Genomic DNA, 23,337 nt, shown 5'->3' with positions numbered 1-23,337 from the left:
CTTAGATGTCAGTGGTCCTACCTTGAAAAACTCTTTTCCGTAATGAATCAGTAGGTTGTCAGAGCGAGGTTTATTCTTGCTGTAGAGAGCGTAGAGACCAAAACTCTCTTTCTGTATTTGAGAAATACGATGGTAAATGTGGAATACATGAAATGTGGAGAAAACTATGCACAAACATGGTGGCACAGAAAATCGTGTGAGTAGAAATTCCTTGTGCTAATCTGGATGACATACTGAAAATTAAATTGAGCTGGTTGAGGGAACGAAAGAAAACTTACGTGTCTTAGGAAACAACGTCCCACGAGGAACGGCTCTTTTAGGCAACGCTCTAACTCCTTAAGAAAGAAGTGTTGATGAAAGTCCCTCAGCTTTTCAAGGTTCCCAAAGATGTTTCCCCTCTGACCTCTCAGGTCTTGTGGTACATCAGGGCGCTCCAACTCGGGAAAGTAGTGCTCCATGACATAGCCCAGTGCCCTTACATATTCTCTTTCCGTGTCCAACAACTCCTCCATGATGTGCTGCAGTTTACTGCAGAGGTAACATAGAACCATTTTCTGACTTCAAAGCTATTCACTGTATTGCTTTCATGTTAAATTGATTTTTAAAGGGCCAGATCAGAGTTACATTCAAGGTATTGGTAAACAGTTAAACAATATTAACATGGCATTGAGAATGAAATATACAGTGCTGCTTGAAGCTTTGTGAACTCCTTGAGTTTAGATTTTTCTGTTGTTTTACTATGATTTTCTTATTTTATCATCACCAATTTTGTATTTGAAATGTCAGGTTCATCAATTCCATTTACTTGTTTTGAGAGACATGTGTGAGTTGCTCGCAAACTACATGAAATGGAATCAGAGCATGTGCAAAAGTAAATGAACCACAGCTGGATTGGTAAAGTCAGTTAGGTAAAACACTCCGGTGAAACACATGTGGGTGTAAGTAATTAATTAAGAAGACCAATCAAATGAGACATCCTTGGGAAAAGATTTGAGTCACACTGATTCAAAAGAAGAAGGAACCAATCAAAACCCTGTTGTGCCAAGGCGTAAAGCACACAGATCAACAATGCAGAGAGGAAGGAAGTTATACAAGGACATCAGGAAGAAGGTGGTGACAGTCGATCAGTCTGGGGAAAGCTACACGTCTATCTGCAAAAGATTCCAGCTCCATCCATCCACTGTTAGACATTTGTAAGACCTTTAAAAATGGAGGGTACTCAGCATCACTGCAACTCTACGCAGAAGTGGACAGTCATGAAAACTTAGACCAAGTAGCACCAGAAAATAATAATTCAGGTAAAAGCCAACACACACATTACATCCAGAGAGCTGCAGGCCTCTCCGGCAGCATCTGGGATAAATGTACATGTGTCTATAATCAAGCGAAAAATTAACAGACATGGCAGTCATGGGATAATTGCTAGAAGGAAGACTCTGCTTTCAAGAAAGAGCAAAGTTACCTATTTAAACTTTGCCAGGGGACACTTGGACAAACCAGAAGTTTCAACACTGCAGAGAAGAATCTCCTCCCAAAAGTTGTGGAAAAGTGGAGGTCTGGACCTGCTATTCTGCCTCTGGACCGGGATGGAACCATCAAATCCCAGGCCTATCAATAGATTTTTGACCAGACTCTCCTACCATCAAAGTCAAAGTCAAATTTATTTATATAGCGCTTTTTACAACACATGTTGTCACAAAGCAGCTTTACAATCAAATGGGTCCAGATCCCTAATGAGCAAGCCAAAGGCAACAGTGGCAAGGAAAAACTCCCTATGATGGTGAGGATTAGGAAGAAATCTCGGGAGGACCAAGACTCAAAAGGGAACCCACCCTCCATTGGGCGGCCGGTTAGTCATGAGTCAGGGAGTTGAAGCTGAGACAGAAATGGATTATGCAACAACCCAACAACCCAAAGCATTCCAGCAAAACTACCAAAGAGTGGCTTAAGAGAAAGATTTGCACTCTGGATTGGCCCAGTCAACATCCGAACCTCAATCCCATAGAAATGCTGTGGCTAGATCTATACATTCCAGATGTTCCTCCAGCCTCTCTCAACTGGCAGAGTTCCACAGTGAGGAGTGGTCAAATACAAAAAGGCAGATGTGAGACACTTGTTTGTGGTTACACACAGGGGCGTAGCAGCGAATTCTGGGCCCTATACGCTCTCAATATCAGTGGACCCCTATAAATTCCAATAAACGAGGCACATGAGCAAAATGGGCCCCTCTCCCAACCCTGGGTAGTCAGGTCCACTTTTCCCCTCACTACAACAACTATGGTTACAGAAGATGTTTGTTCACATACTTGGCAGATTTCAGTTTTTTGAGAGAGAAATTCATTTTCTTTTGTTGATTAAATAATTAAAAATCTTTTTTTCTGTGAATCCCTTATCTGGAAGTTCTGCATTACAAATTGAGCTTTGGATGTTCATTTAATAAGATTATACATTTTTTTTTTTTAGAAAACAATGACCATGTTTGGATGGTTCACAAACTTGCGAGCAGCACTGTAGCTACAAAATAAAGCTTAAAAATGACACTGCTAAGGTAGCTCTTTTGTTAATCATATACCAGCCAAACCCCTGAAACTAAATCTGATTTCCTTTAGGCATTTGACCCAGTGTTGTCACAATTGATCACAAACATTACACATTTAATTAACTGCACATGTCTGTTAGAGATGCCTACATGACATCAGCACTGTAACTCTGAGCAGGGGCTTTGCCGTTTCCTGAAAACAACAAGCTAGTGACCTATAAGTGCATACAGATGTTCTTGCTGGTGGTGATGTCCAATTCGTCTGCTTACTCACAGTGCATTACTGCTGTTCTCTGGTGCCGCTACACGACTACAGGCTGAACGGTCCTGCATTCCATCTGGAGTTAGAGGGCCTAACTGGTAGGATCCTGAGGCCCTGTCATCTGGGGTAACTCCACTGTTTCCTTCATCTTCCCAGGCTCCTGTAGGGCTGTAGACACCTGAGCAGACGTCCCCTTGATGTGATATCTGAGTGCCGTGGAGAACTAGAGGGACCTGCTGGCTTGTATTACCCATCTGGATCCACTCCAGTTGCATGATGGGAGAGTCAAGGCAGAGATTGTCTTGGTGAGATGCTTCAGAACTCTGATCATCTTGCAACATGTTGGGTTTATTTGTAGAATGGCTTTTGTGCACAGATACAGGACAGCTGGTTGATTTTAAATTAGAATTCACACAGGAACCCTCGCTGTGTGATCGCCCTAAGGCTCGTTTCCATGGTAATTTGTCACCCCCTGCAGCAAGGTCAATGGTTCTGAGATCACTCTCACTGTGATGCTTGCGAGAAAACCTCCTTGGTTTTAGGACATTTTTTAATGCCGTATTGTTGTCAGTGCTTGATTTTAGGTTTACGGGAGAGTTGTTGGATTCAGTCAGCTGATCCTGAAGAGTAAAAGAAGGACCTTTCTCACTGGATGATGTTATGAACGGTGCATGTGTTGGAGTTTCCTCTATCTGTGTTTGAGATGAAAGGTCAGCTCTGAACTCTTCCTTACAGTTCTTAGTTATGTTTTTACATACATCATGGTCCATCAAAGGTTCACTGTCCCCTGTCTTGGCTTTCCCTCCTGGTGAATAACAGAGATGAAACAAGCTCAATGTTTCACCGTCACTCCCAGTGTGTCTGCCTGTGCTCTCTGCCTGACTGTCAACCCCTGTCCCCTGAGGGCCAGGCGCAATGTCGCCCGAGGAGGCACTGCTTTCACGAGGGGAAGAAGCCTGCAAGGGTGCCTCAGAACTCCTCAGCACCTCAGAGTCTTGCAGTGTAGGCCCCTGTGATGTCTGGTTCTTATCAGACCCCAGCAATGTCTCCTCCAGCCTCCGCCTGGCACGCTGGCACTCAGCCAGGGCCTCAGTCCACACTTCTATCTCTCCTTGATGTTGTGTAGTCAAGACCTTAGATCTCTCCTCCTCAAAACGCAAGGGTGAAAAAACTTGAAGTTTCTGTTCCAAGGTCTTCAAATTGCTTAATTTGATTTCCTGTGAGGAATTACCCATCTCCATCTGTTCCAGATTGTGACTGCATTCTCTGCTAAGAGATAAGGCCTGGCAAAGAAACACAAATGTTTCATTTGTATTGCAAATGTATGATCCCAAAGTTTGATATATGAAGTGATGTCACTTAAGCTTTACTTCAGCTACCCCTAGGAGATTACAGGTTGGATAATCATAATCAATACATTCTCTGAGGTTTGTATGCTAACCTCCTCACAGAAATTATGCAGACTGATAAATGACTCCAGGCTGGATTTATACTGCTCAGCCTGTAGCAGGAATGCGGCCACACTGGTTCTGAACTTCATGGTGTTATGATGAAAAGTGCCAGTCTCAGGATAACTTGTCCCCTGGATCTTTCTTTCCACTTCTTTTATCAGAAGCAGTTGTTTTTCTTTTTTTTCCTGTGAACAACACATTTCGTAAACGTCTGTGAAAAAACTGTAAAAATTACATAGCAAATGTATTTTTTAACTTTCTTACAATCTTATAATCTCAAGACACATCTTTAAATTTTCTCATATTAATCCACCATCATTAAGCATTCAAATGATACACTAAACATTATGTATTATGTTCAGAAACCATTGATGCTGATACATTTCAAGCAGTTTGGAATGTGTGCATATACACATGTAGGCAGCAAAATGCAGAGCCTCATATTTCACCTTTGCCTGCGTGAGGACAGCGTGAAGATCAGCTAGTCTCTGCTCCAGTCGCTCTCCAGTTTCTTCTGTTAAATGACAGTCCTTCATCCACCGTTGTTCTTCCTCCTCACACCACACCCTGGTCTGCAAGACACAGTAATCCCAACTGAGATTACAGATTCATTGCTTGTTTGATTTACTTAGTCATGTGTCAGAGTTCAGCTATGATGCTGCTAGTAACAATGTCAGTCCTGCCCTTTTTTCCTTCTTTGAACGCGTGAATCCTTTCCAGAGTGAATTACTTTTGTTGATGTTCTTCAGGTTGTCTGTATTTTGTTGTTAACTGTCACGGCAGGCCGGTCCACCACCTCAAGGGAGACGCTCGCTCCCACACACTCCACCTCCCGTACACTCCACCTCCCACACACTCCACCTCCCATACACTCCCCCGCTCACACACTCCACCTCCCACACACTCCACCTCCCGTACACTCCCCCGCTCACACACTCCACCTCCCGCACACTCCCCCGCTCACACTCACCCACCTACCGATTACTCTGCACACCTGTTCCTAATCCCTAATTCCTAATCTCACAGTTTAAATGCCTGCAAGTCCCTCCCTTCAGTGCTGTGCATTCCTTGTGTCTATACTGAGGGAGACATTTTGCTGCACTCACCTCTACCAGCCAAGTTGTGACTGTCGTGCATTTGCACACCAGTAGTTATTGAGCACTTTGCATTAAAGAATACGTAGCCCAACCTCCACCTCCCTCTGCTTCTGTTCCCGTGTCACATTAACCTTATTCTTGAGGATAGTGGAAGTCAACCCAGGTGACCAGCCAAACAATACACAGACCTAATCCATTCTGCTGAGCATTGAGGTCTTACAGTAATGAGCTGTTCCTCTGTTTCCCTCAGTAGCAGCACATGGTCGAGGTGCTGGAGTGACTGGTTGGACCTCATCACCAGTATGTGGACTCCCTCCTCCACCTGGTTATACAGACTAGTCACAGCCTCCATGGCGTCCCTGAAGGAAGAAGAAAGGGAGATGAAGAGGAAAATAAATAGAGAGAGCACGACAGAAACAGCCAGAGAGAAGAAATCTTTTCATTTAACTCGCGCAACATCACAGCATCACAGGAGCTCACCTGTAGTCTTCAGACTGGCTAAATCGAAACTCTTCCCTGCGCATTCTGGCTAGCATGGCACCTCCTTCCCTTTGAAGAGTGACCATCCGCGTGTCCTCCAGTACCTCTTTCATCAAGGTCTTCTGCTCCTGAATACAACTCTTCACATCCTGTAGCATCGGGTTGGTTAGGGAGACGAATCAGTGCGAATCAACATACACACTGCAGTTTAAGGTGCGCTCAGCGTCCATTTCTACCATTTCTACCTGAGCCGTCTCTGTTGTCTTGCTACTGTCCAGGTTCTTTATAGCTCTCTGCAGTAATGAGGTTGCACCATGCAGGTCCAGCTCAAAGAGGGAGAGTTTCTGCCACAGAAAGGAATAAATATTTACTAAAAACAGAAGCGATGGCGTATACCCTCTGCAGTATGTGGCAGAAGTAATCACTGCCTGATATATATGAGTGTGTGTGTGTGTGTGTGTGTGTGTGTGTGTGTGTGTGTGTGTGTCAGTGGGGAACCGTCAGGGCCCTCTACGCCCTCTCAGAGGGCCTAAAATATTCTTAAAGCATTATATATATAATTATCCAATTTTATTTTATCTACTTACAGTTTGACATTCGACATCTAAACAATTACAAAAATATAAGCAAATAAAATATTCACCCGTGTCTATTCAATCTGTGTTGGAAGGTGAGGGGTTGAGTGGAAGCCTGTGAGCCTGTGTCTCCCCCTATCAGGACTGTGATGCCCGCTGTTCGTTTACAGAGGGCCTGGCAGTTATAATTCAGCGCAATACCAGTTTCAAATGACAGCAAAATTGACCAATCATATCTTCTCTCTTAGTGGGCGGGCTTAACTGTATGATAATTTCCGCCCGCTGTGGCGACGCTAGCTGTCGTTAGCACCATCGCTAGCTAGTTTCGATTCATCCCTTTGACGTCCTCGTGCGCGTTGTTTACATATTCCGCTTCCGAGAACCACGGAGCTGTGAACCTTATTTTGTTTGGAAACTTATTTTGCTTAAGATGTTATCTAGTACAGATATTATTGTTTATTGCGTTTTTAAAGCTGTACTGTCGTCTGAGTTTTTCTTTATTTAGTTTATTAAGAAAGGAAAAAAAAAAATTTCGGGGGGGAGGGGGGGGGGGGGGGGGGGGTAGCGGGCCCAGGTTTAAAGGTCACGGTTCGCTACTGGTGTGTGTATGTATACACCATAGTTTAGAAGTTAGCTCAAGTACCTCTCAAAAGGTGTTTGAGATAAGGAAAATATTTATAAAAGAAAAATGCTTCACAAGGATTACAGTGGAAGTGATGTATGTATGGGTTGTTCTGTCTCTCTCAGCAGTGTTTAAACAGGTGGAGTTTTATTGAAAAGTAAAAAGAAAACATGCCTGTGTTTATTCTGGAACAGTGAATCGCTTCAAGCTATATATTTAAGAAATAGGTTGCACAATGATTTAGGTCCTTACCTGCTGGAACTGTAGCCAGTCTGTGTGATTATAAGGAAAAGTTCCTCCGAGTTCTGAGGTAAGCTGCTGGCTATGCACAGTCTTATGAAGAGCTTTAAGGGATGTAACGATATCCACCTGCAACAGTGTTGGGGAAGAGAGAGAGCACGTTTAAAAGAGAGCTTTAGTTAAGATGCTGAAGAGTGTGTGTGTGTGTGTGTGTGTGTGTGTGTGTGTGTGTGTGTGTGTGTGTGTGTGTGAGTGTGTGTGTGTGCATGTGTATGTGCGTGTGCGTGTGTATGTGTATGTGTATGTGTGTGTGTGTGTGTGTGTGTGTGTGTGTGTGTGTGTGTGTGTGTGTGTGTGTGTGTGTGTAATTGGTTATTTGGTTAACAGCAATTAGAAATATGGGAAATGTAAAGATATATGAAACATGAAAATCTTCACCTGTAGTCCTGGTTTTCTCTCTGGTCGAGGACTTTGGTCTTTATCGACCAACAGCAAGATACTGTGTACAGCATGGAGTGCCTGCTCCTGAAACACACACATCATTGTGTGTATGTTTGCTCACCTGAAGACCATTTAACACTTTCTCCTCTTTTACAGCGGCTTATTATTTATGTTTTGGTATAGTGATAATGTAATCATGTACATGGAACTGATATATGAACTCACCTGCACCATAAGCAGAGCCTTGTACAGAACCGAGGGAGGCGGGCACTTCCTGCTGTCAATCACAACAGTTAATCCAAGGTCTCTCACCTCTCTCCTACACAGTGGGGTACACAAAAACACTGTAGAATTGTACTTAATATACTAAAACTTTGGCAGAAGCTAAAATGGCATTAGTGCACAGTAAGGGTGATAATTCACCTTGTCAGAGGACATTCAGCACTGTTGCTGTAGTTTCTCTACTTTTACCAACGACCAAGACGATGTCATTGTGCACCTTTTTAATTTCACCTTGTTACTTGTTATAGAGTCATATTTTTGGAGCCATTCATGCAAAGATCCAGATTTTTCTAAAAGGTTCACAAGCCTTTACATCTAAGCATGTGTTGGTTTTTATAAAGCACTACACCAGAGAATGCCGTAGGCAGTACTTTCATCATTTTCAGCCAGTGAAAGAATTAAAGGTTTTGCCTTGACTTTAAATTTTATGTGTGTCAGCAGCCAAATTAATGATTAAACACAACAGTGTCTACACTTTTTTCCCTACAAGTTCAGGCAAGGTTATCACAATTTCTGAGATTGAAATTTATTGTACAAAGTGCGACTGTTAGATTTACTGAAATGTTTGTTGTCAGCTTTGAACTTTTTTCACCATTAGTAGTGATAATTTGAATTCTTGGAATTCTTGGAATAGTAATAATTGGAATTCTAAACCCTTCAAAGTGACTCCATAGTGACATGGCACAATATTTTCTATGAATTCTTAAATAAATTTGATTATTGTAAAATATTCTATGGAGATAATGGCTAAAAGGCCATCAGAACTTGGGGATTTCAGTTTAAGGGGTATATCAGATTGCCAGTATTTACAATTAATTACATGAAACATGTCAGAGGGATGCCCTAAACTGACATCAAACGTGCTAGCAAAAATCTATCAAGCATGCTAGCAAAAAACATAATGCCGTACTCAGAGGTGTATAATCCAGGTTCAGAAAGTAAAAGTCCTCACCAGGATTTTCCTCAGGCTTCCTGGATTGTGTTAATTCCACTCATTTTACCTGGATTGCACTAATTAGAAAATCTAGCAAGCTTGAGCAAAATCCTGGTGAGGACTTTTACTTTCTGAACCTGGATTATACACCTCTGGGCCCGTACTAGTGTGGACACTAAATCCACATTAACTAACCATATACCTCAGAGATGTCCTCATACTGACTTCTAGTGGACGAAATATACAATCACCAGCAGATGCAACAAGTAACACAGTATTACACAAAATGTTTAAAATCAGTGTCTCTCTGAACTGAGCCAACCGACCAATCATACTGAACACACACACACACACACACACACACACACACACACACACACACACACACACACACACACACACACACACACACACACATGTTGATCACATCTGCCGCACTCTGAATTAGAGTGTTACCTCACATTTACAAGTGTATTCAAATGAGCTGATAGGTGTTGGTAAGCTGAAGTGTGTCGAGTTAAGGCTGACCTGGGTATGGAGTGCAGGTAAAGGAACAGTCTACACAGCTCCAGAGGGCAGAGTGGGGGGCACGCCCAGCCTTTTCCACCCCCGTGGACCTCCAGTATGGCTCGGCCCGCTCTGTCACGACTGCCTGATGGAGACACGGAGCCGATGGAATTTTGTGACGTTAATGCTGCACAGTGTGACGTCAGGGCACAGGGGGTGCAGTTATGCATTATTCATCACCTTCACACACACACACACACACACATACACTTGCACATACACATAACATCACAGTTGTGTTTTGAGACCATCAACCATCGACTTGGGGAAAAAGGACACAAAAAATCCTACATCAAGCATCACATTCCATTTTTTGTTATCGTTTCCTTAAAAAAACTATATGAAACAAAATGGCCTCTGCATGAGCATGCTTAAATTCCTCTGATGAAATTAGGCTTAAAAAACAAACTGGCCATTTCAAGATGTCTGTGGCTGCTATGATTTACTGGCAAATGTGTGTAGACTTTATAAATGAGGTGAAAAACTGCACATTAAAGTGTCCTAAATAGTTCACCTGGCAGACAGACAATGCCCAGTTGGAGAAGGCTCTTGATGGAGGGATCCAGTGAAGGAGGAGTCAGTTGATTTGCATGCCCAGGACAGGGGCATTGGGGCGGGGCTGTTGAGGGCAACTCAGCATGAGAGCCCTGGTACTTTAGCCCATTCACAAGTGGAGGGGGCTGAAGTTCACCTGCACCAGGACTGGTATCTTAAAGGGAAAAAGAAAAAGGAAAAAACACCACTCACATTTCTGCAGATTATCTCAAGAACTGGGCCAGTGTCCATTGTGCCCTAAATTACATTACAGGTCATTGTTATTCCAATAAACCATGTAAATCACCCCAAAACCTTTTGCAAATGTTGGATGTAAAATACTAATATTGCTAGACTGATGTCATGACTGTTCAGCTACACTAGGTGGAGCAGTTGGACTCGGAATAACACTTTCCAATAACTGAGTGCTTCTTGTGTTCCAGTTAAAAAAAGAAAAGAAAAGACAAGACTCAGGAATGAGGGGAGCGTGTTATTTCCGTCCCTTTATGCTAGCATTCGGAACTCCATAAATGCCCTCATTCTGCTGAAGTGGGGGATGAGACAGAGGAGAGGAGTGAAAGAATTCCCTACTGGAACTCCATGCTGCTGACCTCTGACCCTTGACCCTTACATTGTTATACACTCTTTTTGGACGACCTTTTCAACTGTCGTTGCAGCACATTCCTCACTCTGCGGAGGAGATTGGTCATGGCCATCTCTAAATGAACCCGTTTGTAAGGGATTGGTTTTGGCACACGCATGTACAATGACATGGGGACCATATAATCGGATGCAAACCAGACGTATATGTCTGCATAGCTTGAGGGTAGACTACACAATACATTTGTTTTCTTTTCAAACAATCACACATATCAGTCATGCTTACACAAGCTTATGAGTAATGTACGTCTTATAAACACAACTACATATTGGGCAGCAATCTGTCTGAGATCAAATTCAATCTGAAAACAAAAGTGAACTCTAGCTTGAAACTGCTTGAAATGAAATCTACCATGAAAAGAACAGTCATAGTCCATCATTGTGAGCATCTGTGTAAGCAAGCAAATAAGAGTCAGTGAGTCTGTTTCAGAATATGATATCTCACAGGCCAAGAAATGATCAAATTTCATACCATTTTTAACGGCTTTCTTGCTTTTCAGTTTTGGGGACACCGGGCCAAACACGCTGCATTTGTTGCTCTGCACGGCATGGATTGCGGGCACCATGGGGATGATCTCAGGGTAGACGTCACTTCGACTCCTGCTGGTCAGCTTCTCCACCTGTACACACTCTCTGGCTGTCTCCGTCACCAAGGACACGGAGCGTCCTTTAGACTTGCTTCTGCCTGAAGGTTTCAACACCTGCACAGAGCTTTCACCACATTGCTTGTTGTCAATGAAAAACCACTTGTCCATAGGACCGCTTTGGTCCTGAAGCAGCATCTGATTGTTCTGTGGATGATGAAAAAGAGAAAGCCTCTGTCCAATAGGCTGTGTGAAATCCTTTTGAGGGGATGGTAGTCCACATTGAAAATTATTCATTTGTTGCCTTCCTACACCTTGACATTTGTAAGCACTAGCTTCCTGTCTGTGACTGCTATGGTCGGGCAAAGCCCGTAGTCCCATTTTAGGTAAGTTTTGGGGTTTGGCATGTTTCTGGCCACTGCTACGCATTGGGCTGGGCTCCTGCCTTGGGAGTTCACCCAGGTAGTGGTGTCTGCTTTCAGGAAATGCCTTACGTTCCAGTACGGGAAGAATATCAGGAAAGTGTGCAGGAAGCAAGGGCTTTGTTAAGTTCTGATCAAAATGTTTGGAGTTCATATTTGATTGAACGAGATTCTGATCTTGTTGAGAGAAATTCTTGCACGATTGCACTGGGTTCGGCCCAAGTCTGGTTGAACTCCTGTCTGCCGGACAGTGCACAGACTCAAGCCCATGGCTAGGTCCTTGTCCCTCACTGCCTGGTTCTACTTCCCCTGAACCCGGCCATGTTTCATCCAAGGCTGCCATCACACTCGCTTTCTCAAAACTCACAGGGTTTCTTAAAGCTGCTAAATAAGACTGCCGATGCCTGCATTTGGACTCTGAACCCTTCTGGAAATTTTCTGGACACTGTTTGCTTCTTGAACATGGAATGCAAACCTCGTTCATTGCTCCTTGTGATGACTTGCCACAAGGGACACTGTTTCTCTTTGGTGGAGAGGGAGCAGGCCTGAAAGAAACTGGGACTGTAGGAATGATGGCTTTGTTGAGACCCAAAACCTCTTTGTCCTTGGCAAAATCCAAGAGGTCTACGTATTCCCCTTCTAGTTCTCTATTATGCCTGCTGTCCCAGGTGTTAGGGGAGACCCTGCCAACAGGTTTGCCCACAGAATGGCTCACAGGTGTGCCTTGATCCACCTTAACCAACCTGCTGCCACTTTCCACCAGCCGAACTGAAACCGCAACTCCGTCTTTAGCCGGAAGGATCATGGTCTCTATTTCAAGCGGGGCCAGGTTTACGGGAAACTGTGACTTAGGCTCTTCTTCGGGAGACTGATTGTCTCGCATTATTACTGAACATGATGTCATTGGTGCTGTAGGGACCTGAACCTTTGGTTTGTCCAGAAACTCTGGGTTGACCACCTCAGCCCAGGGCACCTTCACAATCCCCTGATCAGACGACAGAACACACCGCTGTAGCTGGTAGCCATGACGTCCTTCATTCACCTCCTTTAGCCAAGCTTCAGTAAAAATACAAGGGTAGGAGGTCTCTGGGATGGGAGCCTCTTCTACTGTGGGGCCTTCTTGAGCCCTAAAACCCACCAGGCTGTCCTGGGCCAGTAGGTCCTCTTGCACAAGGAGGCTCTTAAGGACTATGCGGGCCGACTGTTCCCCAAAGGGCTCCACCTGCAGGTAGAAATCCCCAGGACGTAAGAGCAGGGGGTTAATGGGGGCTAGCTGGATCACCACGCGATCTCTCAAACAGAGCGGCCAGCCTTCACACAGGAACAACACATCTGAGTACTCAGCCTGTAGACAAGCACAAGGAGGTAACAGACAGAGAGCACTTATTAGAAACGGTATTGTTTAATTCGCACCGCAAATTGCAAATAAACTGCACATTCGGCTTTTAATTTCACTATGGTTCTTAAACTATTTCACTGTAGTTGTTTAGAGTTGTTCTGTGAGGTCAGTCAGATTTGCTTTATTGTTGTACAGTAGAGATCACTGGCATGCACACAACCATTTTTGAATGCCCTTCAGAGGAACTCTCTTGGAGGGCTCATACTGCTTATGGAGATTAATCAAAATGATCTTGTGTCGAGTGGACAAGAAAGTAGCGTGCTTGGATCTGTGCCACAGAAATCCACAAGACTGAAAAAAAAAACCTTCCAATGACCTTAAGTTGAACCCAGATTTTACTTAATGATAATATTTGCTGATCATGAGGAGTCATCCAGCATGTATAGTGCTGAACATTCTGTGTCTGACATTTTTACCACAATTTGTAGGCTTAATGTAGACTTACTTCAGCTCTATTTACTGTCATATCAGTGAGTTGTACTTTGTTGTGTGTGATATCAGTGAGTTGTACTTTGTTGTGTGTGGTATCAGTGAGGTGTACTTTATTGTGTGTGGTATCAGTGAGTTGTACTTTGTTGTGTGTGGTATCAGTGAGTTGTACTTTGTTGTGTGTGGTATCAGTGAGTTGTACTTTATTGTGTGTGATATCAGTGAGTTGTTCTTTATTGTGTGTGATATCAGTGAGTTGTATTTTGTTGTGTGTGGTATCAGTGAGTTGTACTTTGTTGTGTGTGGTATCAGCGAGTTATACTTTGTTGTGTGTGATATCGGCGAGTTGTACTTTGTTGTGTGTGATATCAGTGAGTTGTACTTTGTTGTGTGTGGTATCAGTGAGTTGTATTTTGTTGTGTGTGGTATCTGAGTTGTACTTTGTTGTCTGTGGTATCAGTGAGGTGTATGTTGTTGTGTGTGGTATCAGTGAGTTGGACTCACGCAGGCAGCTTGTTGAACACTCTCTAGGATGTGTTTGGCCGGAATGAGGTAGTCCAGCAAACACTGCAGTGCATCGCCATGGTAACGCTCCTCGATAGTGCGAAAGAGCTGGCTCAGGACGGTTGGAGCAGTGGCCTCAAATGGGGGGAAAAGAGATGACAAAGCGCCCTGAATGGACCAGTCCAAAGAGGAGGGGTTCTGAGAGAGAGAGAGAGAGAGAGAGAGAGAGGGAGGGGAGTTTGCAGAGACACTTCAGTATATCACTCTAGGGCCTGACGTATAGGGCACGCACATACAGTCAGCCCATTATACCCTAATTATTCATGTAGAAAGTACCAGTTGCTGCTTGAGACAACTTCAAAACAATTGAAGTGCCTGAAGAAATGTTTCTGGATTTTTACAAATTCTATAAAAAATAATTTGCACCACAGACGAACACCTGATGAGGCACGCAGAAAATCAGAGTTTGGTTGTTTTGGCTTCATCGAGTCTGACGAGATGTGCAGAGGTTGAGTTTACTGCTGAACAAAGACTGCGACCCTGGAATGTTTTTTTTCCAGACGCAGCTCATTTGAAATGGGTAACTGCACAGAGGTCCGATTAGAAAAGAACAAAGGAAACACAAGCTCTGTGTCACATGACTGTGACTGCACACACACTTTGCCACTTTATGCTTGCGTGTTTGAGTGTAAACAAGCAATTTGTGTGCCGGAATTAAGTGTGGCAAGTTAACACTGAAATATTTTAAAGTGAATCACTTTCTGTGCTGCAGTTTAATCCTTTTCTGGAGAGAGTTCTGAAGACACTAAGGCAGCAAGATGGAGAGACTGAAATGTCCAGTGAAAACAATAATGTCATACCCTCTGTGACCACACCTGCTGTACTGCGGGTCAACACCACACCTGCTTCAGCTCCACCTTTCTCCAGTTTCCCAGAATAATGAGCACATCTGTTTCCGATTATCATAATGACCATGGACTATAAAAACCACACTCCTCTTCACGGTCTTCACAAAGTCTTGATATTACCTTTACATGTACCATTATGAGCGCTGTTCCCATTTCATGGCTCTCCCGTTTTTCCCTGTGCTGTTTTCCCTTTGGTATTTGAGCACCTGTCCCCTCATCCTGCCTCATTATTACAAACAAACACGGCCCATTGTGTAGACACATCACAGCAGATTTAAAGCAGCGTCCAGCATCATGAGCTCACGAGACACGTGCAGTGATTCAGATGGTTTTCAGACCGAAGGTTTGAGTTAGAGACTCGAACCAAATGGTGAGGAAGCTACCAAAGACTTTTTAACATATCAAAACTACAGGCACAGATCATCTCACACTCTAGTTAGACATGACTGCTGTGACCACCAGCCCTAGATAAAATCCCAGACAGGAAGCAGTTTATCTGTCTGGAATAGAGCCACAAACATAGGAAAAGGTCATCCTTGAGACATGTTATTTTGGCTCTGTAATCCTGGAAGCACAGTGAATTTGAAACGAAGTAATGACTCAGTCTCTCTACAGTTAAATATGCATGTCTACATCAGATTAAATATATACAGTACATATTACATTCCCTTTTATAGATAGTCTGTCCAATATAGGTGACCAAAAGTAATCGGACAATTGGCTTCTCAAGTATTCACATGGCTAGTTATGAGTCATTGGTTTATACCAAAGACAGCTAAGAGCTAACACACTCATCTTTGTTAATTACTGCTGATGGTAGTAGGATGAGACAAGGAGCATCTTAGCTGTTCAGATCCAACCAAATGCCATACAATATAGTGGTGCTCTTCCTTGTAGTAGAAAAATGACACCAAACATGCCAAGACTCAATGAACACAGCTTCAAAAAGATGAGTCCATGCTGAATGTGTCCATAACATATGCAGAGTTGTCTGGTTCAGACATAAATGTTGTCTGGGGCAAATACCAGTATGATATTTAAAGAATTCTCATTCCCTTACCCTCTAAACATCTACGTTCCCTGACATCTGTGGTTGAAACAGGACCCTAACTGTATATGTCGCCTATTCTCCAGGATGCTTCGACCTATCATTTTGCGGTTCGCTGTTCTGAATTGTAAACAGACAGATGATGAGGAGCTTAAAGAGCTTCATTTTCTCCCCACTACAAAGGCCCAATCCAGGACTTCAGGGTGGCGTTGGCTATATTAGTCATGCAGAAACGCAGACGTCAGGGTGAGCAGGTCCATGGTCTCACCTCAGAAGAATGCTTGCACCAGCGTTCCTCCTAAGCCAGTCTCTGGCCTTAATGAGTTGATTTGATAGAGGGACGCTGAGCTGCGTGGACATGGAGGACGCAGAGTGAATTCTAGTGGCCACGCTGGAGATATTAATGCATCACAGCTGTAGCTCTTGATGAAAGGCAGAGATGTGATCTTCATGTTTGTGGTCTCATCCAGGCCCAGCCTTCTACATCAAGAACTTCATTGCAACAGTATGTTCCGAAATATTTCCTTATAATTAAACGGTCACTGCACATACTTGGAGACATTAGTGCTTTTTGATTGGAGCTCATGAACTTTAGCCTGATGAACAGCGTAAACACCAAATGATATAGCAACAATACGATCAATAATACATGCAAATCTATGAACAGTGGAAAAAAATCTTAAGATTACAAAAAAGGTTAAATGATGTCAGCAGTGTTTTTATCATTTGAACAGTTAGCCTATTTTCCTGGCATGAGCTCCTTGTTCAGGGTGGTCCTTTCACTGCTGTTCAACCTCCAGGGTCTTCTGGCTCCCTCTCTCTCTCTCTACCTCTCTCTCACTCAGTAAACACCATCTATCTCTCTCTCCACCACTCTCTCACTCCGTAAATACCATCTATCTATCTCTCTATCTCAGTAAACATTCACTACTCTGTGTAGTCATTCCTCTCTCTCTCTCTCTCTCTCTCTCTCTCTCTCTCTCTCTCTCTCTCTCTCTCTCTCTCTCTCTCTCTCTCTGGTCCCGTAGGTCTGCTCGCCCACTCTCATCTCCTCTTGCACGTCCACACCCCGCTGTTTCAGTCGTTCCGAGGGCCAAACACGGTTCAGCAGCATCTGGAGAGCCCCAGGTGAGGAATGATCATGTCTGGCATGCATTCTCCTCCTCTGCTATTTGCATTCAGGAGACTGTGACCACTTAAGAGCCATTTAATGGCTTGCATGGGCAGCCTCTGAGTCTCATGCCTGACACCTGAACTTTAACCTCAGGAAACCCCTGATGAGTCTCTAGACATAATATATAAAGATCTTTATGGAAGTAACATGTTTTTAAGGGATGGTCCGTGTCACTAAATCCAGCAGGCTTCTTTCATTACAATTGTAAGATTACCGGAGTCATCAAGCTTTTACTAATCGGTGTTTTCTTGGAGATGGAGATCTTTAGGATTCTCTGTAATTACACATGAGCTGACTGCACATATGTCTGACTGTGGGGTAAGCCTACACTTCTGTCATGGTTTAACGAACAAATACAGTGCTCTGTGAATTAATTATGTGTCGGAAGGCATTATGATCTCATACTCAAGACACTTCATCCACCAACTTTTAAGGTATCGTAAATTCAAATAACAGCTTGTGCTTCGACTTGTCTTGCATTTGGCATGGGAGACCAGAGGAGCAGCCAAAGCAACCTCCAAACCTTCTTCTGAACTTCACACAGCACCTCAGTGTCACACAATGAAAAAAAAACAACAAAACAAATGAAAAGTAAAATAAGACCTCCGTCAGGTCACCCTAATCTAACATGTCTTCCGTTTTTGCGCAGGACAAGTCTTGCACTTTCGGCTGTCGAGTTTCAACAACCACTCTGTCTGTTCCCAGCAGGTATCTCCATCTTCTCCCCCTTTCATCCTGTCCCTGCTTCCTTTCTTCAAACGGGACACTGTTGTCTTTGTCCCCGTGCCACTCTGGTGTAATTCCTCACAGGAGGAGCTCTGGCATAATGCTGTCCATTCACACCACTGCAGTCCCATTCAAGATCTTTCACTGCAGCCCAAGATGACAGTGTGTCCAAACCACATCAGAGAAGAATCTGGTCCCATCTGTCTGCTGACCCGTCTATGATTAGCTGCCTTCCCTCTATTTCATCCCGTGATCCCTCATACTTATTCGTAATCCGCCGACTCCCTCATTCCTTCATATAAATCCACCAGCATCTCTGACAGGAAGCACTCATCTGTCAGCTTGTCCTATCTTTTCCAAATGGTGAAGATCAAAGTCAGTGTGCCTTATGTATTAGCATCATCATTTAGAAGCATTGTCAGAAAGCTTGTTTTGACCCCACACTCAGCTATTTCCAAAACCTGACATGACTGGTCTTGATTCAGTTGAGCCATCAGGCAATATAAACTGTGGATCATATGTCATGGACTCTGATGTCTTCCTCGCTACTCAAGCCTGCTAGTGGATGAAGAGCACTGGGACTCCCAACTGAGACCCAAGAATCCCAAACACAGAGTTTCCATTTTGATATGGGGTCAAACGGCATGTTAACTAAACAAATGCTCTTTTCCAGTAAATGCAAGCTTTCAGGATAGAGGATCTCCAGCAGAGTCAAGAACAGAGTGGCATGCTTAGATTGCTTTAAAGTCCTAGACCACCTGCGAGTTCAAATCTTCTCAGAGATTTATAAGCATATGCTTGACATTTCTGTCCGGTTTTTACTCCAGACAAGGGAGCAACAATAGAATTTACATCAGCGGTTTCTCAAATAAGGAATTTGGAACGATCATGCAAAGCATCTACGCAGCACCTGTGCAGGTTCTGACAGAACGGCAGGTCTTCAACCTGACTCCACCTTTTCACAGTCTGCGGTCTGTGTCTAACAAAAGCGGAGCTAGTGTCGAGTGTTTCTGCCTGCGTGCTTTTCATGGCATCCAAACTCCTAAAACTGCTGAACCACCACGAGTGCTGGAGTACTGAATAAGAGGACTGAGATGACTCAACATCTCACTGAGTGAAACCCTCAGCTCACTGAGAGAACAGAGCTCAGCTGTCTGGTCCCTGACTGGCTCAGAGCCTGCTCACGCTCCACACACCCAGGAGTGACTCGGACACGACACCCCCACCCCGCCATACTGCATGAAACGGAGCAAAACAGCAAGTCTTGACTAGGCCAGAAATATGCATCAGTAAACAAGTTAATGCATGAATTTGTAAGCTGTCTGAAGATGGGTAGGTCAGCTCAGGTCTGGAGATTTTTGCCAATAGAGGAGGGTTCCTCTTGCTCTGATTTCTCCACATGCACTTCGCGGTTGGCGTATGCCCAACACACAAAGTGCACTGACTAAATTAGCACAACAATACAAACCTGTGCTAGCCCCTCTCCCTCAGGCCAAAACACATCAGCTTTAACAGGTAAATCTCTCTCTCTCTCAGCAGTAAAGAAATGGGAAAATGTGTGTGTGTGTTTGTGTGTGTGTGTGTGTGTGTGTGTGTGTTTGTGTGTGTGTGTGTGTGTGTGTGTGTGTGTGTGTGTGTGTGTGTGTGTGTGTGTGTGTGTGAGGTGTTGTTTTGTTGTCGTTGTTTTGTTTGTTTGTATAGTTTTCACAACTTTCAGCAGATATGTCAACAGTGTGAGTGACTGCATGTAAGCCAGCTCAGATAACTCTATTTACACTCAGTCATCATTACAGTGAATGTTTACCCTTATGAATGTTTTACTGCCAGAGGTGTTTTTAAGGTCGTTTCGGTCACCATGATTTAAATAGCAACCTTGCTCGTAATTACTGGATATCTAAAAAGGTGTGTGTGTGTGTGTGTGTGTGTGTGTAGGATTGTAGCTGTGTTGAGTCATGGCCTCATGTGAACTTACCTTTCTAGAAATGCTGTAGAGGACACACTGTGTGTTCTTAGAGCTGGTGTGTTGTTTGTGTGAATGTGTGCTGAGAGCTGGTGTGTTGTTTGTGTGTGTGTTCTGAGAGCTGGTGTGTTATTTGTGTGAGTGTGTTCTGAGAGCTGGTGTGTTGTTTGTGTGTGTTCTGAGAGTTGGTGTGTTGTTTGTGTGAGTGTGTTCTGAGAGCTGGTGTGTTGTTTGTGTGAGTGTGTTCTGAGAGGTGGTGTGTTCTTTGTGTGTGTTCTGAGAGCTGGTGTGTTGTTTGTGTGAGTGTGTTCTAAGAGCTGTTGTGTTGTTTGTGTGAGTGTGTTCTAAGAGCTGGTGTATTGTTTGTGTGAGTGTGTTCTGAGAGGTGGTGTGTTGTTTGTGTGTGTTCTGAGAGCTGGTGTGTTGTTTGTGTGAATGTGTTCTGTTTGCTGCCAGACAGACAAGCCAACTACTGCAGGCAGAAACAAGTGTGTTGAGTCCTGGCTCTCCACAGCTGGGAAGGATGGACAACAAGAACCCCGGGGAGCCGTACGCCAGGAACCCTCAGAGCCAAAGTCTGACTGTTAAATCCACATGTATTGGCATCTCAGAGTCAAAAGGCACACTACAACATAACCGTTGTGCTGTTACAGTCCTCTATCATGATGAATTATACTGTCTTCTCCATCAACATACCTAAGACAGATGTGGGTGCGTGTTAGGGAGAAAAAGAGGCTTCTTCAGAGAAATCTATAAAATTTATGTGTTGACTTTGCTGTTTGCAATATTGGTCCAGAATTAGCCGTGACCTGGATATTATGTAAGACGTGACAAATGTTCTCTGTGAGTGTGAGGAGTAAACAAGTGAAGACGTCTGGTGAAGAATAAACAGCTGTCTCGCACACTCACACATCATAAGCAAGAGACAGCGTCCCACTGAACCCTGACTAGAGCAGCCACCACCATGGCGGGGATGTCTGGTCCACTTAGGACTCGTAATTCCCCGGCCTGACAGACAGCAGTGAGCTGTCAGGTAGTAGAAAGCGCAGACCCACAGTGTCTGGAGAGTGTATATTAAAACACATAAAACAATAACAATACTGTCTCTTAACACAGCGTGCCGCAGTAGGCTATCATAAATTGCATAATTAAGAACTGAAAATCTGTCAGGATGTGATTACCAGAATAAAACACATCTCTCATTTCCTCTCTCTACCTGTCTCTCTTTCTCTTGCTCTCTGACACACATACACACCCACACCTAGTCTACTCTCCTACACTACTCTATAGTGCATGTTTGTACAGTTTCAACCTCGTAGGGTTTCACCTTAACTCCTGAGAGGAGAACTCAAACTGACGGCTTAAGGTATGTTGAGAAATTCTACATCTTTATTTATTTAACAAGAAGACATAACTTCTCGAAGTTGACCTTTTCCTGGAAGAGAACCACTTGGATAATTACTGCTCATCTGTGAACAAAGTGATGAATCCATCTCTGTTACACTTCACATTACTGCTTCAGGGAAACATCTCAGTAACTACCTGTATCAGGTGTATGTAAGATTGTGTGTATGATCCTATGGAAAAAACACTGTAGGAAGCAAAGATTTAAGCACAGCCATGAAGCCTGAACTTAGTAATCACTGCAATACTGTAATGACTGTAATTTACTCTGTAATAGCTCCTTCCCTTACTTATACCTGTACTCATACCTTCAGAAATCTAGAGTACCATATCACGGGAGTGGAGTGTGTGTGAGTGGGTGTGTGTGTGTGTGCGTGCGTGTGTGTGTGTATCTGTGTGGGAACTGTTCTCTTGATTACAACTGAAGCATAGCCAGTCACTCTGGCATAGCTAATAAGTGTTAATAAAAGTCCCCCACAAGGACAGGACTTAACAGAGAAAACACACACACACACACACACACACACACACACACACATTCACACATACACACGCACACACACACACACACACACACACACACACACACACACACACACACACACACACACACACGCACGCTCCGCTCACATGCTCTCGCTCACCCTTTAAGTATCTGTGTGATCTACTTTAATTGCACTCTAATCAAAGGGGCCCGTTGTAGCTCCCACCAAAAGAAATGCAGGCCTTTCACCTCTTGCTCAAAAAGGAAGGAAAACATCTTTTAGAACATACACAAGACAGAAGCAGAGCTCAATGATATATGAAAGGTTAGTTTAAACACAACTTTTCCATCTTTGATTTTGATTTCTAGGAGATAAGATTTTTGCCTTTTCTTCATACACAATCTTACAATCTTAAGCACGAGGTTATTCTGCCTTCTCCTTAAACCTAAGAAAGCACAACAGTTGCTAAAACAAACTCACCAAAAGCAAAACTTCAGATAACATGTGAGGCGACAGGTTGTCCTTGTGCAAACTTGACTGCTGCCAGCCCAGATCAAGCTAAATATTCCTGCAAGCTATGTTTGAACTCAGACATTTATACTGCCCTAATCCAAACACATTCACCCCAAACCTCTCCAGAACTGCTTACTGAACAAGCCAGTCTGGGAATTTGTAAGGCACTAGGTCAGTAGCACAGGACAACAAACTTGCAACACAAAATATTCACGCAACTGTAGCTCCAACTGTCATACCATTTTGCTGATAGTATCCACGCTATCCCGTGGTCATCTTCTAAACTGTTAATCCGTTTTTTAAAAAGCAGTTCAGTTTGCCAGACGGACAGGAGTCGCTCTCATGGTCTTTCACGCGCAGAGGGGCGGCCATGTCTGCCCGGCCGTCCGGTGTGGGGAGGGCGGTGTGTTTTGGCTGGAGTAGCCAGGCGCCGTTCTACAGTGAAGGCTCCAACGTTTGCACCAGAGCGACTGAAGCTGAACTCTGAAAGGTGTCAGGCAGCCTGTTGCTCTGCTCTCTCCTCTCCTGCTTCCTGAAGCCCTGCTTTCTCCAGGGAGCGAGGGAGGGGAAAGAGAGAGAGAGGGAGAGGGAGAGAGAGAGAGAGGGAGGGGGAGGAGAAAAGCTTTCTCTCTCAGAGGAAATCCCCGTAAGTCTTTTCAAACTTGTCCTTAGTGGCAATTCTGGACCTTGTCTCGCTCTCTCACACAAGCACCCTCCCTCTCGCTCTGCATGGTAACTCATACAACAACACACATTCATAAACACATATGGGCATAAACACAGACAGACTTAGGCACACACATCCGTACACGCATGTGTGCGCACACACACTTCATTCAAGGACAAAGAGACCTCCAAGTTTTTCTTTTCCTGTATTTGGTTTTTAATTCTGTCACTTTCAGCTCTTCCTATCAGAGAGAGACGGGGTAGACAGACACAGACAGAGGCAGGCAGAGACAGTGAGACAGAGAACAAGTCAGAGAGAAAAAGGGAAAGAGGGAATAACAGTGAGAAAGAGAGAAAAACAGAGAAAGAGACAGCAGACTGCTTGGAATGTATGGTTACACCCTTCTTTCACCCTTCACACACACACATAC

The 23,337-nt window shown here is 43.9% G+C and overlaps 1 protein-coding gene across 3 annotated transcripts in view; it reads right to left on the bottom strand.

The window, feature by feature from the left end:
• quob (quattro b) overlaps positions 1–22,874 on the bottom strand; it is a 30,190-nt gene extending 7,316 nt beyond the window's left edge. For 2 of the 3 annotated variants that reach the window (XM_077014325.1, XM_077014324.1), the window contains exons 1-16: positions 22,480–22,874; positions 14,023–14,220; positions 11,157–13,035; positions 10,005–10,199; positions 9,452–9,575; positions 7,933–8,026; positions 7,705–7,791; positions 7,279–7,395; positions 6,075–6,173; positions 5,830–5,978; positions 5,570–5,708; positions 4,702–4,824; positions 4,243–4,437; positions 2,814–4,084; positions 279–528; positions 22–111 (exon numbers count right to left, since the gene is read on the bottom strand). In XM_077014325.1, coding sequence (XP_076870440.1) covers positions 22–111; positions 279–528; positions 2,814–4,084; positions 4,243–4,437; positions 4,702–4,824; positions 5,570–5,708; positions 5,830–5,978; positions 6,075–6,173; positions 7,279–7,395; positions 7,705–7,791; positions 7,933–8,026; positions 9,452–9,575; positions 10,005–10,199; positions 11,157–13,035; positions 14,023–14,220; positions 22,480–22,482 — 5,013 coding nt within the window. In that variant the 5' untranslated portion in view covers positions 22,483–22,874. The remainder of the gene's footprint in view (positions 1–21; positions 112–278; positions 529–2,813; positions 4,085–4,242; positions 4,438–4,701; positions 4,825–5,569; positions 5,709–5,829; positions 5,979–6,074; positions 6,174–7,278; positions 7,396–7,704; positions 7,792–7,932; positions 8,027–9,451; positions 9,576–10,004; positions 10,200–11,156; positions 13,036–14,022; positions 14,221–22,479) is intronic. The other variant, XM_077014323.1, reaches the window with a different exon arrangement.
• Positions 22,875–23,337: the final 463 nt, after the last annotated feature.

The sequence above is a fragment of the Brachyhypopomus gauderio genome, chromosome 8 (assembly GCF_052324685.1).
Source record: "Brachyhypopomus gauderio isolate BG-103 chromosome 8, BGAUD_0.2, whole genome shotgun sequence".
Classification (NCBI taxonomy): domain Eukaryota; kingdom Metazoa; phylum Chordata; class Actinopteri; order Gymnotiformes; family Hypopomidae; genus Brachyhypopomus; species Brachyhypopomus gauderio.
Note: the sequence above shows the minus strand (reverse complement) of the source record. Positions and strands in the feature narration are given on the sequence as shown.